The following is a 17,100-nucleotide window of genomic DNA, read 5'->3' on the forward strand; positions in this document are numbered from 1 at the left end:
TTGCACTGGAAGATACCTAGGTAGGAATCTGTGGAAGGATGCAATTCATTTTCACAGTACATTAGGGCTCCTATCCTCACTCATTAGGGTCTCAGAGTCGGGCATAAGTGAAGCATCAGGTTGCACTGATATGCTGACCATTTATGCCAGAGAAAAGCGCATCCCTCTGGGCACACGTCAGTCAGTACTGCATCTAAGATGATGCAGAAGTGAAGTCTCTTGAATGGAGACTGGAGGTGATGACCTAAATCAAACTAGTTAGGCCCTGTGGTCAACCAACATGTGGTCAAGGAAGGACTAATACTAATAATGTGTCACATCATGCTTGGTTCCTCCCACTTAAGACTATAAGAAGTGTAATTGTGTTTTAAAGGTTAATTTGCACAACACATAATACGTACTGGTTATCAAATACTTAATTTTCTTAATAGATCATCGATTCTTTGCACATAATAACACCATGGAAACTGAGAAATGTACAAAAACTGTTTTATTTGATATGGCTAGCATTATCCATTATATTAACTTTTTTTAATTTAAACATTTCATTTTGGGTTTTCAACTCTTGGTATAATGTATTAAATAACTGTTCTAGCAATCTCTGTGGCCTTCTCACGAGAGCTAACTGAAGGCAGAGGAGAAAATACTGTCTTTACGACTTGAAAGTAAACAAAAATGATTCTATAGAGAGCTTAATACTAATGATCGGGAATCAGTTATCCACTAGGTGTCCTCTTTTAGGCACATAATGCCAACATTGCAGCACACTATAGAATACACCAGTTTGTGTCGTATAGAAGATTCTCCACATCTATGTGGACGTATTTCGATTTTTAAATAATGCTGTACTTTTGTTTGATAAAAATGTTTACATTATGCATATTTAAATGTACACCTGCAGAAACATACTAAAAAAATGTTCAATGCTCAGAAATGAAAAAATTGCATATTTGTAATTGTTTTCATGCAACCATGTGTCTCCTTGACAGAAACACGACTTGACGCTCTGTCCCAGCACAGTGTTCAACAATTTCCTTTTCAAATCTGTTGTTGGCAAAAACAGCATAGTCGGCGTTTTTTCCTTCCACAGCCAGCAAACTCCAGCATATAGTATAGGATTGTATCGAACAACATTCATTCATCATTGTCTGCAGAAAAAAAAACAGGAGAGGGGCATGAGATTAGAGTAGCAACCCCTCTCTTCAAATACATATCCGCAAGGACATACATTTCCCCCTAAGCAATCACTAAGGAGGTACTGACCGAGAGGGAAGACATCAATCTTTAAATAATTATGTGGATCTGTGGAAGAAATCTCCCTTTTTGTGGGTGGGAGTGCTTTGTGGGCAAAGCAAGAGCCCCAATAATATTACTTTCCGTATCCTTTAGTAACATGTGCCAAATCCAAGACTTACTCATAAAAGGCATGGGTGGTGCAACCAGGTAAAAATTCTAAAATAAGATACAGAAAAATACATCAATCTTCAAACCAAGTCATATCACGCATTGGCAAAGCCAACAGTTTTGGCTTTTGTGTATGCATTGGATTAGGCATTTGCCAGGCACTGACATGATGGTACCACTTGGCCTTAAAATGGCAACAACTAGACAACAGTTTGATTTCTTGGTTATACGATAGCAGTGCCTGGCTGGAAAATACCTATCTAATACCTATACAATCTCAAAATTGTTGGCTTTGTCAACGGTCGTTTTTACCAGGACTTCAGTGTAAGGAACAGATATAAATCAAGTGTCTCAAGGCACACTTGCTAAGGCATTTATATTATGCACGATAGCACATTTCCAGCTGAAAGTAAGTCATTAACTCTCAGCAGACGGTTTGGAAATAACACTGGTGGTAGGCCAAAGAGTGATGTTACTGCTGGATAGAGCTTGCTCAAAAAGGTCTCAGGAGGATGTTTATTGGGCGGGGGGCTGGTGGGGAGAGCAGTAGTGAGTTGGAATGGCCATAGGTATTAACAAGGCATTCAGCAGTCAATGGGTGGGGAAATAACCAAACAAAACACACAAGCTGTGTCCTCTCTCGCATCATCTCCCTCCTAGTTGTACCCCCAATTAAATGGTTTTAGCATATACGTGGTATTTTAGCACCACTTAACAGTCAAAATGAAAAATTGACAATTTTATCAAATTATGATACATTTGATAAAAAGAGATAAAAGGATAATAAAAACAGCAAATTATTATAGTGATAAACACCATGCTAAGGGGCCGACAGAGTTGATGACGGCATGCCAGTGCAAGCCTGCAGAGGCCTCGTGAGTGCTCCGCCCCATAACATAATGCAGTGTTCATCATTATTAGCATACCACGGGTTTCGTCCATGCTGCAAATAGTCATTTTGAGGGAAATTGGTACTGTGACTTTCAATATTTCCACACTCCAGAGGCCAGAATGAGGAATCTATTGCAGTGCTCAGGTAAATGGGTTGGGGGGTGGGGGGCAGACAGGACTCCAAAGGGAGACAAGTAGGTAGGACTGCAGTAGTGTATGTGGGGGTGGACTGGGGCAGCATACTAGACAACAATATGGTGGCCGTAAGGTAAAGGTACAGGAGGCCAGAGGAGAATACAGTGGCTACTGGCGGATTCAGCTCATGTTACCGGCCTCTTCTCTGATCAGCAACTCTCACCCAGGTGCCAATACAAAAGTCAATGGAATACAAATAAAATGGGTTTCTATGAGGAGCACTCAATTGATGGAAAGGTGAAAAAATAGTAAAGAGAAACTGTCAACCAAATTCTCCAGAACAGGAGCTGGACCAAAATATATCCAACCAGGTCTCACCCATGAGCAGATTCAAAGTCCAAGTTCACACTAATCGTAAATGTTACCGTGCAACAGTCTTTAAAATTGAGCAAACACTTTACCAGCCAGTTAGGTGTCCGACCTGTGCGCCATGAGACTGGAAACACATCTTGGGTCCCCACTGTGAAGAAAAGGTTGGGGAAAGGTTTCTAGGACAAGGGAGTGGTGCAGTGACTGAGTTAGAATGCCACAGTGTTAGATGCCTTTACAGGTAATTGTCTACTGCCCCAAGTCACTACACGTGACCTCCGACGATGCATTCTTCTCTGGTAGGATCAGTGGCTTCTGCTGGTCCTCCAATGTATTTTTCAAAGGATTTGTTATTTTATTCGAACCACTTTCCGGTTGACCCAGGACACCTGGAATTTGGTTAATGGCCCCTACAGTGTTTCTGCTCCTGTAGTGCACTTCCAAACACTGACTCATGTCTTGAGACTTCTAGGAGATTTCTGACTGGGCCTGGATCCCTCAGAACCCCAAACACTCACAGCCACCAAAGGTGAGTCTTGATAAAAAAGTTTCTATAGCAAGGCAAGCATATCTTACAGACAGGTGCTATCCCACTGTTCCCAAGCTCCAGGTTTGCTTCTCCAACTCTCTTAACCAGTTTAGTGGCAAAGCAGGGGGCAGGAGAAATTGCTTACCATAATAATCTTTCTATGGATCCTTCTATGGATCCTTCTCCCGCAGATTCCTCATCTTGATAGATATCCATCATCCAGCTCTGCTGTGCTGTTCAGAAACCTTTTGACAGGGGCGTAGTGGACCTCGACTCGCTCGTCGCTCAGGAAGTGACGTCAGGCGTCATATTTATAGCACGTCACAATGCCCCATGCTTCAGTTCCTCAATTGTTTCCCCCCAAGCTTGAATGCTATAAATGGAAAAAAATAGTTACGCACCGTAGTGACTAACATACTCTTAGTCCATAGTCCCCTTTCCTCCATACTGTTTGGCCGTCCCTCGCGAGGGACGGGAGATGGACACTTTTTTACCAGAAAAATCTTTTTCTGCTTTCAATTTACAGGCGTGCAGGGGTGCGGTCCTGGTAGCATGCGCTCGCCTGACAACGCCCACCCGCGCCACTCCTCAGTCCCCATTGATGCGTCGACAATATTCAGCATTGTCTAATGACACCAGTATTATTAGGGGGTAGGATGCTGGGAAGTATGGAGGAAAGGGGACTATGGAGTAAGAGTATGTTAGACACTGCTGGCACCGGAGACGTGGGAGGAATGACTATGGGAGCCCGTGGAGTGACCTGGGGGAGCATGTCCCGGATGGCATCCCGGAGGATGGCCCCCGTCCGGAGAGTTGGCATCAGCCCTAGGAACCTTTCAAAGAACCTGCCTTTGGAGGCCGTAGAAGTGGCAGTTGATATTGACGGAGTGGCTAACGGCTGATGGGGCCGGGGTACACTCTACCTGGGGTGCAGGGGAAACCTGCCCTGGGCCACTGATGGATAAACTGTAGGTCACGCACCTGGTTGACTGTTACGCTCACCTGGTCTCTGCGGGGACATTGGGGCATGGCTGCAGCCCTCCATGGACTTGGCTCCCCTGGATCAGACTTCTTCCCCTGCTCCTGTAGTGTGGACTGAGCTGGTTGCTGACACTGCCCCTGTTTATTTATGAGGATGAGCTCTCCGTCCTGCTTCAACTGCAGGGGCGCCTTTAATGGGACCTAGTTTCTCCACTGGTCCATGTGCGTGGCAGCCCAGACTGGCTGTGGCTGATCCACTTCAAAGTTAAGTGTTTCTCAACAATGATTATTGTCTGGATCCTTTTGCAATGTCTTTTTTCCGTTCTTATTGTCTGCAACCCTTGTAATGTCTTTCCTTCTCCCCAATAGGTGGTGAAGGGCCCAGCAGAGTCACAGTGTTGGAAGTGAGTCCAAATGGGGGCCCGAGGGGTTTACGATGTCCCAAGTAGAAGGTAAGTTTGATTCTAAGGTCAAGCACGAGGAATGTGTTGCGCGCGATCTTAGCGTAAAGTCTTTATGTTGTTTCTAACCTTGTTTGTCCGTTTCTCCTGCAGGGATGGACTGGTGATGGCTGACGAGAGACAGCGTTCCGAAGACCTTCCGGCGTCTGGTGAATGGATGGATCCGCGAGGATGCTGGATGAGATGAGCTCCCGTGTAGCTTAGGCGCCCAGAACAGGTGCGGGTGCGTTCCGACTGCAATGACTGCTGGAATCAGGTAAGATGCGTTGCAGGCGATGGGATTTCTGGAATCAGGTAAGATGCGCACTGGAGATGATGTTGCTGGAGTCAGGTAAGCTGCGCTTCAAGTGATGGTATTGCTGGAAACGGGTAAGAGCGCTTCAGGCGGCGGTGAGCGTTACGCTGCTATAAGCAGACTAACGCAAAGCGCTTGCATGCGGGCGGGGCAGGTTTAAATAGCCTGGTCCCAGCCACGCCCCCTTGGCTCCGCCTTGTGGCCCCACCTTGCCATTCCCAGATGATGCTGCATGTGCAGCCCAATGTTTTCCTATTGCCAAGCCCGAACTGGATGCTTGTGGGGACCCTGCAGGGGAGGAAACAACACTTGCACCAGAAATAAAGTGTGCAGAGCACACTTTCTCATGAGCCTGGCGCCAAAGGCGCCAGGACTGGGTCCACTTGGACCCTTTAGATGATGTAACTAGTGGTCCTTGCCCAGTGGCCAAGACATTGACACCAGTCCCACCTTGTGACTCGTCCCTCCACCCGCTCGGCCATTTTTTCGAGTGGTGTGCCGAAGTCGTGGTGCCTGGCTCACTGGAACCAGCCACGTCCAAGACCCTTGGTGTTGGAACATAAGGCCTATCCCGTAACCTGGATGGCGTATTGCCCTCAGCAGAGTTGCCTGTAGTGCTGCGTGAAGGCGCCCCCTCGAGAGTAATCCTGGTAAAAGAACCTTGCAGGCTCTCTGCACTGACACTGGAAGGATCCGGAGACCCCTCGGCCGTGAGGCCGGTAGCTGGACTAGCCTCAGTACGTGTGCAGGTACTAGGGCATTGCTCCCCGGGAGTAATCCCGGTAAAAGAACCTTGTGGTGCCTCAGCACTGACCCGGAAGGATCCAGAGACCCCTCGGCCATGAGGCAGGTAGCTGGACTAGCCTCGGTACGTGTGCTGGTGCTAGGACCCAAAAGGTTCCTCCTGGTCGGGCGCTTCCTTGGGAAGGAGTTGCCTTTACGGGGTGAAATGGTAAATAGAGGCCTTACCTTCGGCCTCGAGCAATGTTTGATGAAGTCCTTCAGGTCCTCGGGAGGCTCTGGAAAAGCTCCCTCCACTTAGCTAGCCTGTTCTTCAGTGCACGTGGCGTGAGCACGTCGCACGCGGAGCAACCTTCTCAGCCGTGGTCAGGGTCAAGGCAGCTGAGGCAAAGGGCATGGGGTTTGGATGTGGGGAAGAGACCCTTGCAGGCTGCACACCTGCTGAAGCCCGCTGAAGTCGACATGCGCCGAAGAGGAGCGTAGCGTCGGAGGACCAAGTACCTATTGAAAAGAAAAAGACAAACATAGAAGAATATCCGGGGAAGAGCATGTGGTATTACATGGCCGAAGCCAAACCCAGGAGCGCTGGTGAATTCGGCCCATTCCCGTCAACGCGGAAAAGGGGACTCAGTGGCGCCGTTGGGCTGAGTCGAGCAAGCACATGCTCCCAGGGCCGCCCCCCTCGCGACTCTAAATTTAAAGGGGAAGAAGATTTTTCTGGTGAAAAAGGTCCAGTCTCCTGTCCCTCACGAGGGACGCCCATACAGTATGGAGGAAAGGGGACGGGACGTAAGAGTACCACAGGAAGAGGCTAACAGCCGGTAAAAAACGTTAACAAGATACATCCCAACAGGGTTAGCTCACACAATGAGTGAGATGACGTATTTTTTTTAAAAATAAGACCGTAACGGTCATCCAAGTGTCATCAGAAGATGTTTCCTCATTTGGAAAGAATAGACTAGCCACAGAACTTTGTGAGCGGGATGGATGGGAGGGTCGATAAGGAATCTGCGGGAGAAGAATCCATAGAAAGATTATAGTAATTTCTCCTTCAATGTATTGCTTTTCTCCCGTACATTCCTCATCTTGATAGACTCCCCAAGCAGTTAGACTAACGGAGGAGGGCAGCAGTTTTAAACAAGTAGATTCTGACGAACCGCCCTAGCAAACCGTGTATCAGCTCCAAGTGCAACATCCAAGGCATAAAGCTTGGTAATGTATGCAAGGATGCCCGGCATACATCCCCAACAGGAACCCCTCTCTGGAGGGCTGCAGAGGCTGAAACCACTCTGGTTGAGTGGGCCCTGATGCCCACTGGAAGCTCTCTGCCTGCCGATTGGGAACACTCGGATATGCACAAAATAATCCAACGTGACAGGGTTTGTTTAGTGATGGCAAGCCCTTTTCTAGGCAAGGAAAGGGCCACAAACAACTGGTCTGATTTCTGAAACTCTGATGTGCAAGCAACATAGAAACCTTTGGGATCAAGGTGGTGGAACTGCTCTTCCTCTTTCAAGGGATATGGAACAGGGTAAAAGACAAGCAAATCAATAGACTGGGACAGATGGAAATCTGAAACCATCTTAGGAAGGAATCCGGGCCTGACTTTGAGGGAGACTTTCTCACGAAAGAACTTCGGAAAAGGAGGTTTGCAGCACAAGGCTTGCAGCTCGTTAACCCTCCTGGCAGATGGGATTGTGACTAAGAAGGCTGTCTTAAGGGACAACAGCCACAAAGAACATGAGTGCATAGGCACAAATGGAGCCGCCATCAAGTAGGTCAAAACCAGAATTAGATCCCAATCTGGGACCACAAACGGGGTTGGCAGAAACTTGTGGAGAAGACCCTTCAGGAACTGGGCCATGACCGGAATAGTAAAAAAGGAACCTTGGTCTGGGGACCTCTTGAACACAGATAGGGCCACAAAATACACTGACTGTGGTAACCTGAAGGTCCGAAGAGGCCAGTGACAGAAGGAACTCCATCACTGTGGTGGTGGGGCAAGAGATAGGATTAGTCTCACGTTCCCTGAGCCACACCTCAAATCTTCTCCACCTGCACGTGTACAGACATCTCATAGAAGGCCACCTCAAGTACCTCCTCTGAGAGGCCCTAGTCATCGTACCTTGTCCTCTCAAGAGTCATGCATGTAGGCTGGGGGAATCCGGGGTCGGGTGCAGCACTCGACCCTACGACTGGGTCAGGAGATCCAGACGCTGAGGCAACCGGTGAGGTGGACATATGGTCAGATCCAAGAGATGGGAATACCACGTTCTCCTCGCCCAATCCGGGGCCATCAAGATCATGGCCGCTCAGAATCTCTTTAACCTCCTCAGAACCCAGGGAACAGTGAGAATCGGGTGGAAGACGTAGTGGAGAGGGAAGATCCAGTCCACCAGAAACGCATCCCCCCCAGTGCACCGTTGGCTGGGATTTCCCTCGAGCAAAACTGTTCGCACTTCCTGTTGGACTCTCTGATGAACAGATCCACTGCTGGGGTACCGAGGAGTGTGAAGATCTCCTCTAAGACTTCCTGCACAATTCCCACTCGTGTGAGACCATGCTCTGCCTACTCAGAGCATCCGCAAAGGCGTTCTCTTGCCCCAGCCAAATGAACTGCTGAGACTTGGTTCTCTTGTAACCACAGCTGAATTGCCTCTGTGCACAGTGGCCGGGAGTGCACACCAGCCCAGCTTGTTGAGGTAGTGCATGGCCACCATGCTGTCTGTCAGGACGAGGACATGCTTCCCTCAGAGACGGAGCGAAAGCCCTCAGGGCTAACCTGATGGGCCGCAACTCCAGCCTGTTGATGTGCCACCTGGCTTCTGATGGAGACCGGTGGCCGCTCACCTGCAAATCCTCACAGTGAGTGCTCCAACCCTTCAGGGACGCATCCGTGACCACTCAGAGCTGGGGCCAAGGAGGCCAGAAGGGTTCCCCCACCAAGAGATTGTTGCGCCTGTTCCTCCAGCAGAGTTCGCAGACTACCTGGCTGGACACTGAAAGGAGATCCCTGAACGCTCCCAGATACTGGGACCACTGGTTCCTCAGGACCCACTGGAGGGATCTCATACGCGGCCTGGCCACTGGCACTAGAAAAATACAGGAGCCCACGAGAGTTCCTGCCCAGTTGGATTGGGGAAGGTGGAGGACTGTCTGAAGCACTCTTTAGTAAAGGCAGACAATAACCCCACAAATCAACTGCTGGGCCCAGGCATCGGAAGTTATTTACCCACCAACCGTTGAATCGTGGGAGGGGAAAATCAAAGCGGTTTTGAGGGCATGGGTGACCCTGCCGCTATTCCTGCTTGCTGGAATCTAGAGCCCACTCTGCCCCTTCAGGGACACGAGGAGCGCCTGTGCCCTAGCCTGGCTCGCGGGAGCCGTGGCTTCCTGCCATAGGGTACATAACGTCTACAGCCTCTACCCCTGGAGGCGAAGCTGAAGGCAGGTTTGGCCGGCTCTGCCGCTAGACACAAAGATTTAGCAGCCAACTTGGATTCCTTACATTTCTCTAAGGATTCCTCTGCTTTCAGACCGCAGAGCATGTCACCTTCAAAGAGCATGTCCAGCAGCCTGTTCTGAACATTCTGAGAGAAGCCAGAAGTTTTTAGATAGGCTTGGCGTCTCATTACTACCGCTGAACCCATTGCTCTGCCAACGCAGTCCACTGTGTCCAGGGCAGTTTGCAATGACTGCTTGGTTACCATTCTCGACCGGCTGTAAGCATATGTCCCGCATGGCACCCTCAGGGACCTATTCAGCAGCATGTTCCACATGCTTTCATAAGCCAAAGGCATACTTGTTGAATCCACAGGCTATGTTCGTGGCTTTGAGTTCCATGCTGCCAGATGTAAACACCTTTCTGGCTAATTCGTCCGATTTCTTTCCCTCTCTGTCCATAGGCAGATTGGAAGTGGATGCTGCAGGTCTGGTGGAAATAGTGGGAGCCTGTATAACCATTGAAAGTAAAATAGAAAGACCAAGGCTGATTAGCCTTGGGTTGTACCTCCAAATATCCGCTATGTGGTTGAAATCTTTTCTTCAATTGTTATCATATTTGGATCGTTCTACTTTGTTTTTGGTAACAAAATAATCAGGAATGCCAAATTGAATAAGGTTCTAACTTTCGAAAATTCAGTGCAGATGCGAATCGTGCTAATGCATTTCGGACTAATCATAGTCCTTCATCAGGGTCTATAATCCTCATCTGATTCATATCCAGTGAGTGGATATTAGGTTGCGCAACCCACACCGAAGTCTAATCCGCATTGGTCTTTCTATTTTGCTTTCATTGGTGTGCTCTGCACGGAGGCACAAATTAGTGGGTCTGCCCCCCATTCACAGACATCTCGAACTAAAAGAAATCATTTCTAGGAAATTTGAAGAATTACTTATTAACTTATAGTGGTGCTAGCTCACGACATTGATCATTTAAGTCTTTCTTCTTCCATGCATTCACAACTAAGCGGTGGCATGCAAGGATGTCAAAAAACGAGATTGAACATTTAGCCGACCAAAGAGCAACCACTTTCAGTTTCACAGCCAAAGAAGCAGAGGCTATTCTCAGTCTGATTAAAGAAACAACCCAGTCAGTACAACAAGCTGATCCCCAGAAGAAGATAAAACAACTCAGTTATGCGATTCGGAAAGCCATAGATAGAAAGTGACATGCAGTAAGGCTGGGCAGATATAGAGCACAAAGAATCCCAAGAGGTTTGAGAATACCATTGAGACCGACTCTGTAAAGAGAACAATGATTTTGTGAGGAAATGGGAGCAGATCTTAAATAAATGCTCAATTGATCTAATCCTATTAAACATTAAAGAGCTAGCAGTCAACATTTGACACATTAGAGAAAGAAATTAATGAGTTGTCTTTAGAGATCACTGCAATAAAAGATGCAGAAAGCTTTACAGAGATATTAGCAGACATCAATAGTTGCTTAGAATCATATAAAACGGATCTGGAATCACTAAAAGAACAAGTTACTTACCCCCTGTAACGTTCCTCTCACTTATTCCTCATCTTTGATATATTCAAGTCTGCTTGCAACTTGCTTTGGAATTCTTTTTCATAGGGTCGAGCATCATGCAGCATCGAACCTTGGTCCTTGACGAGCTCTGTAGCGTCCACCCTGACGTCGACGCTGGTATATAGTGGGACGCGCACTGACCGTTACCTCAGTTCTTAGTTTCTTCCTCCTTTAATTAGCATGCTGTGTTACAAGAGGCGATAGTCTTGACATTGCGAGAAAGGAAGGTGTAAGACATGGAAATTTTAGGCAAGTGGGGATGGATGGGAGGGCGAAGAGGAATACGTGTGAGGAACATCCAGTCGAAAGAACGTTACAAGGGGTAACTTGTTCATTCAAATGGATTTTGTCCTTCCACGTATTCCTCATGTTTCATAGACTCCCAAAGCAGTTTGAGTTCAGTGCAGGGTGCTATGAATTTACTTAACTTGTTAATGTTATGGAGGACAGCCTTGCCAAATTTGGCTTCCTCTCCTGAAAAATAATCTACACAGTAGAATTTACCAAATGTATGCAGGCACTTCCATGTTGCTGCTCTGCAAATGTCTCTCACTGGTATACCTCTTTCAGGATCCGAGGAAGCAGCCACCCCTCTAGTAGAATGTCCTCTCAGACCTTCAGGTGAATCCTTGCCGGCCAACGAGAAACGCTCAGTTATACAAACAACCAACCATCTAGAGAGGGTTTGTTTTGTGACAGCCAAGCCTAATCTGTGACCAGCATAACCAATAAACAGCTGATCATCATGGCGAATATTTGCTGTTCTTGTGATATAGAAACTTATAACCCTCTTTTGGTCTAGGCGATGAAGTCTCTCTTCCTCCTAAGATGGAGGAGGAGGAGGAGGATGGAAAGATGGTAGTGGCACTCCAAGATGGCCACCATCCTGTGAGGACGTACGTGCCAGAGCTCCGTCCGAGTGGGATACCAAAAGGTGACAAAAGCTGATTAAACAGAAGAATTCCGTCTCCCGCCCACCCTTTCAGTGCCCATAAAAGAGGAGAAGGGTGACACAACAAGGACGAGCCGCAGAGCCCCGTTTGGCGGTAGCCCAACAATCCAGCACAGGGGGCAGCGAAAGACCGGAGCGGCCCCGCTGTCCCACCCGAGAAAAGACCAGTCGTCTGAGGGCTGCACCGCTTGCCCACGGAACAGGGCAGAATACAAGCGACCCATAACATTGTGGGCAACTCGAAGCAACTCCATGGCAGAGTCTAAACGATGCAGCTCCCCCGCGGGGGTAAAGCCCACAACGTGACAGTAATCGCTCCAGAACGTCAGAGTGACTCCGGCGGGGGTGCCCCCTCCCAACCGGCACGGAGGGAGTCTGCGGAATCCCCTGAAGCAGACTGGCGTTCAGACCAGTTACTACGCTCGTCATAAGGGGGAAGGAGGTGGAAAGGGCAGGAAAGAGGAGCGGGCACCAGATTCACAGCAACCACTATATAGGGCGAAAAAGCAGGGACACGGCGGCAGGCCGCATCGGGGAAAGAAAGACTGACAGACTTGATGTGCAGCACAGATAAGCAGAAGCCCAGCACCGTTAGGCTTCCAGTGCTAATAAATATTGCTAAAGCACCACCCCAGCTATAAACAGTGAGAGAAACACGCGAAACAGGAAAGGGAGAAGCCCCCGGACACAAGGAACCTACACGCCAGGCGTCACCCTTCGCCATACCAGAGTGTTAAAACTGCCCCCCTTTTACCGGACAAGCTGAACGAGGGCCCACACAGATAACACAGAACACCCCAGCTTTAAAGCAACAACCACAAAGGGAAGGTCGCCTACTGCCATTATAGCATCGCCCCCCAGTCCCCAGGAAATAAAGCAACAACAAGTGCAGTGTGATACGAACAGGGGGAACATGTTCAACAGAGGGCAGCGCCCAGGGGCCGGGTTGCACGCCCTTAACAGGGTTTCTAAGAAAAACGCACGCCTATACACCCCAAAGGAGTTGAAAGGGACTATTAAAAAGGATCCACCCGAGCAGCGCCACTGAAACCTGAGCAGCAGACAAGGTGTGCACCCGTGTAACACCAACAAGGCAACTGTGCCCAGAACCTTTGCACAAATCAGCACTCAGAGTAGGATAAGAGGACAGAAGCACACCGAACTACCCGGGAGATTCTGCGGCGCCACCTCACTCCCATACCTCTGCCCTGAGATGGATACAGATGCCAGTGGCCAGAGCTAAAAACGCCCTACTGAAAGCTTAAAACACAGGTAAAGTGCGAGTAGGACAACTAGAGCACTGCTGGAGACAACGGCGTACAGAAAAACCCCAGTGTGGAACTACGACGGAAGAACAAGACGCCAGAGAAAGCACAGAAAACAACTCCAAAATGGCGCTGAGCAAGGAGGAACTCCAAGAAAGCCTGAAAGGGATGGAAAGCCGGATGATGGAGTCCCTCCAAGATCAACTGGCCAAAATTTGAGACAAACTGCTTTCCTCCGTGCAAGAAGTCAAGAAGGACATTACGGACCTAGGCGATAGGGTGGACATGACAGAAGCGGGACTCTCAGAGATTGTGGAAGACTCAAAACAATCTGACATACTGCTCGAACAAGTCGCCAGAGCAACGCACAACCTAGAACTATAGACAGAAGACCTTGAAAGCAGATACCACAGATCTAACATCAGGGTTAAAGGCCTCGTCGAAACAATAGAGGATAAAGACCTGAAAGAAACCATGCAAAACTGCTTCAGTAGCCTATTAACCGGAGTCCAACCGGAGGACATACTCATAGACAGGGTACATAGAGTGGGACCTAAAAAAGGAGACCCGGGAACTAGACCCAGGGACGTCCTGCTGGCGATGACTTCCTACACCATGAAAGAGGAGATACTACGGGCTGCTGGAAAGCAACAATTGGTCTCTATCAACAGAACACAAGTCCAGGACTTGGCGCTGTCAACCCTTCACAAGAGGAGATTAATGATGCCAGTCACAAGAGCTCTTAAGTCTCAAGGAATCACCTACAGATGGGCTTAGCCTTTTGGCCTACAATTCACATGGGAGGGCAGACAGCAGCGCATCAACACCTGTGAAGAGGGACTATCCCCTACTACACCTAGAAGAGGAAGAGCCACGCTTGGACATAAGCTCAACTTGTAACCGGAAAGGTGATGGACCCAGACAGTGGGAATGGGCGACCACTTCCAATAGGAGGTGTGGCAAAACCATTGCTCTGACGGGCTCAGTCCCGAATTGAACAAAACAGCAAAATGTACTTGGGCACTGACCACTAAGTGGAGCTAAAGGATTGGTAAGGGAGAGAGATGAGACAAGGAAGAGAGATGTGCGGGACGAGTGAAGCAACTCGGACGGAGGGAGGGGGCGAATCATCCTGGAATCCACCCACTCGGGACATAGACATGTCCTGTGAAGAGCAAGACGGACTGGAAGTGATACCCAATGGCCCAAGAGGGGCCAGGGGAAGGTTCTGAGGGACCTTAACCGACGGGTAAGAGAGGGGGTGGGTGCAGAGAGGGAACGTTATACTTGTTTTTGGGTTAACTTGGAAAGTCTTAAGATATGGTCTGTTTGACGAGAAGATGCACAGCTTAAACAGCTGGAGGTGGCACAGCGGAAATCAGAATAATTTTACCCACAGATGATATGGCCAAGATGAACATTGTGACACTCAATGTACATGGCTTAAACTTGCCAGTAAAACGCTGCTCTACCTGATGAGACTGATTTATCTACAAGCGTCAATTGTATTCCTACAAGAGACACATCTTCTCCCTGTGGACGAGAAAAGAATGACCAATCAAGCGATCCCCAAACAATACTACGCGTCGGGCGGGCGATGGAGTTAGCAATATTGCTAAGGGACAAGACAATATTCAAGAAGCGAGCAATACTCAAGGATCCGGAGGGCCGTTACCTCCTTTTGAAAGTCATGATGGGGGAACAGATGAACAAGTTACTTTCTTACCTGGTAACGTTCTTTCGATGGGATGTTCCGACAACGTATTCCACATTTATGACAGGTAATCACCACAGCTGTGCTGCTTCGTAAAATGTTTGGCGTCTGCGTCCTGCGTCGATGACGCCGATACGCTGTCCTCGAGGGCCTCCGTCGAGCCGACGTCACCGGATGTTGCAAGTAAGACGCACGACGCCCGTAGCCTCAGTAGTAGTTTTTTCGCAGAACGTGTGCCACCAATCTTCTGCCAGTATAACCACAGAAAGCCTTGCGGAAACGTAAGCTACAATCGCATAAGAAATTCTGTAGCGGGGCAGGCCGAGAGGGAACAATGTGGAATACGTCGTCGGAACATCGCATCGAAAGAAAGATACCAGGTAAGAAAGTAACTTCTTCTTCGAAGGGATTGGTTCCTCCAACGTATTCCACATCTATGACAGACTCCCAAAGCAGTACCAACGTATGGAGGTGGGAAAAGAATTTAAAATGGGGGGGTGGGGGGGCGCTGTTGCGCCGAAGCAAGAGGGCCGCCTAGGTGTTGTGCTCCGGACGGGGAGAGCAAAGAACCTTCGCGTTCAGGCTCGCAACCCCACTGCATCCGCCTGAAATCGACAGCGCATCCCTATAACCCTATCCTCTGTGGCCCTGGGAGGTTTCATGGAGAAACGCGCCCCCGGCGCTGAGCTGTGGTCCCCCGGTTCCCGCTGGGACTCCTTCTGCCCGATCTCCCCGTCTGCCGCTCCATGGAGCCACTTGGGGGCGCGCCGTTGCGGCCTACTGCGGGGGAGGGGCCTGCGGAGCGGGACTCTGTTCTTCCTGCCCTCCCGTTGGGCTGCCTCGCCCTGATGGCCCGCCACAACTACTGCAGATGCGACCTCCGTTGACACCAGCAACGCCTGTAATGAGGGATCACCGGCACGGCTGGCCGCCGACTGCGGCTCAGCGCCTACCAGCACAGCATCTTCCCTCCCTGCCAGCCCTCCGCAGGCGCTTCGGCTCAGGCCTGCTACCAGGTAGGGGGTGAGGGGGGTTGAGTGTGTCTGCCTCCAGCGGGCCTTGGCCCTCGTCGTTGGCTGCGCGTGGGCGCCACACGGCTCGCCTCCCTCCTCCCCCCGGTTGGACTACGGCCCCTTGGCCGACCCGGTGCTGCACGAGCATGTGTTTGAACGCCTGGGGGAGTACCGATAGCCTGTCTGTTTTCTGGGCTCTTTGACTCGACCCTGCTCATAATACGCACCATCATCGCTCTCTGCTACTGGCATCCTAATCATGCGTGCCCTGCTGGGGGTTTCAAATTTTGGCCGGGAGGCACACATATGAACTTCTCTACTGCACGTTCCCACCCCCTGTGGTGTGAACGGCCGGCTGCATCGTCCATGCAGTCGCTCACAGCTGAATCTGGGATTGATTACTGGACCTCACCACCCATGGAATCGCTTGTAGGGGATCGGTAAAGCTGAGGGAACAACGCTGTTCCGCAGATCCACACGCTCCTGGCTGGGGTTGGGCCTTCCCTTGCCTCCAGGAATACCCTGCTTGCAGCGGCCCACAGTGACTGAGAAGATCATACCCTGTCTCTTATTAGCCTGCTTCTCGTGGCCCCTGCCAATGCCGCTCCGGCCATATCCTGCCATATCCTCCCGCACTATCATAGAAAAACTGTAGTCCGGTGAGTTATCACAGGACAGGCCTCCAGTGGTCCTCGCCTGCCCAGAGAAGATCATCCTGAGCTGCAGCCGGAGAGAAACTTGCCACACCTGACAGCTGGCACCTTCGGGGCGCCGCCAAATTAATCTCTACTTGTCATCATGACCAAGGGAGCGGGAGCCGGAAGGAAAGCAAAGCTCACTAAATATGTTTACTAAGACACCCTCCAGACCACCGACTGAGCCTCCAGAGGAATCGCCCACCGCCTCGATATCCTCACCCTAGATGACTCTCAAAAAATGCTGGAATACATGCGCGAAGGCTTCACCACTCTCGATACTAAGTTAGACGACATGAATGGTACCATCTCGTCGATAAAGGCTCATATCGAGAGAACAGATAGCCGGGTCGCTGAAATCGAAACGAGGGTTGGCACTACTGAGGATGACCTGGGTTCCCTCCGCGCAGCGGTTACCACTCTTACCAGTCGGGTCCTGGCAGTGGAGAAGAAAAATGACGATCTTGAATCCCGCTCCAGGCGGAATAACCTCTGCATTGTCGGCGTGCCCGAGGACAACATTGGGGAGCACATGGAGGAATATGTGGAACAAACCCCTAACACTACTGGACCACCCTAAGCTGTCAGCACAATTTGCGGTGGAAAGGGCGCATCGCTCC

The 17,100-nt window shown here is 49.7% G+C and overlaps 1 protein-coding gene across 4 annotated transcripts in view; it reads right to left on the minus strand.

Moving 5' to 3' along the window:
• Window positions 1-472: 472 nt before the first annotated feature.
• NEK1 (NIMA related kinase 1) overlaps window positions 473-17,100 on the minus strand; it is a 2,768,493-nt gene continuing 2,751,865 nt past the window's right edge. For 3 of the 4 annotated variants that reach the window (XM_069631399.1, XM_069631400.1, XM_069631397.1), the window contains one exon: window positions 473-1,148. In XM_069631399.1, the coding sequence (XP_069487500.1) occupies window positions 1,135-1,148 (14 nt within the window). In that variant the 3' untranslated portion in view covers window positions 473-1,134. The remainder of the gene's footprint in view (window positions 1,149-17,100) is intronic. The other variant, XM_069631398.1, reaches the window with a different exon arrangement.

Source organism: Ambystoma mexicanum, chromosome 6q (genome assembly GCF_040938575.1).
Source record: "Ambystoma mexicanum isolate Mex_15411 chromosome 6q, UKY_AmexF1_1, whole genome shotgun sequence".
In the NCBI taxonomy this organism is placed as follows: Eukaryota; Metazoa; Chordata; class Amphibia; order Caudata; family Ambystomatidae; genus Ambystoma; species Ambystoma mexicanum.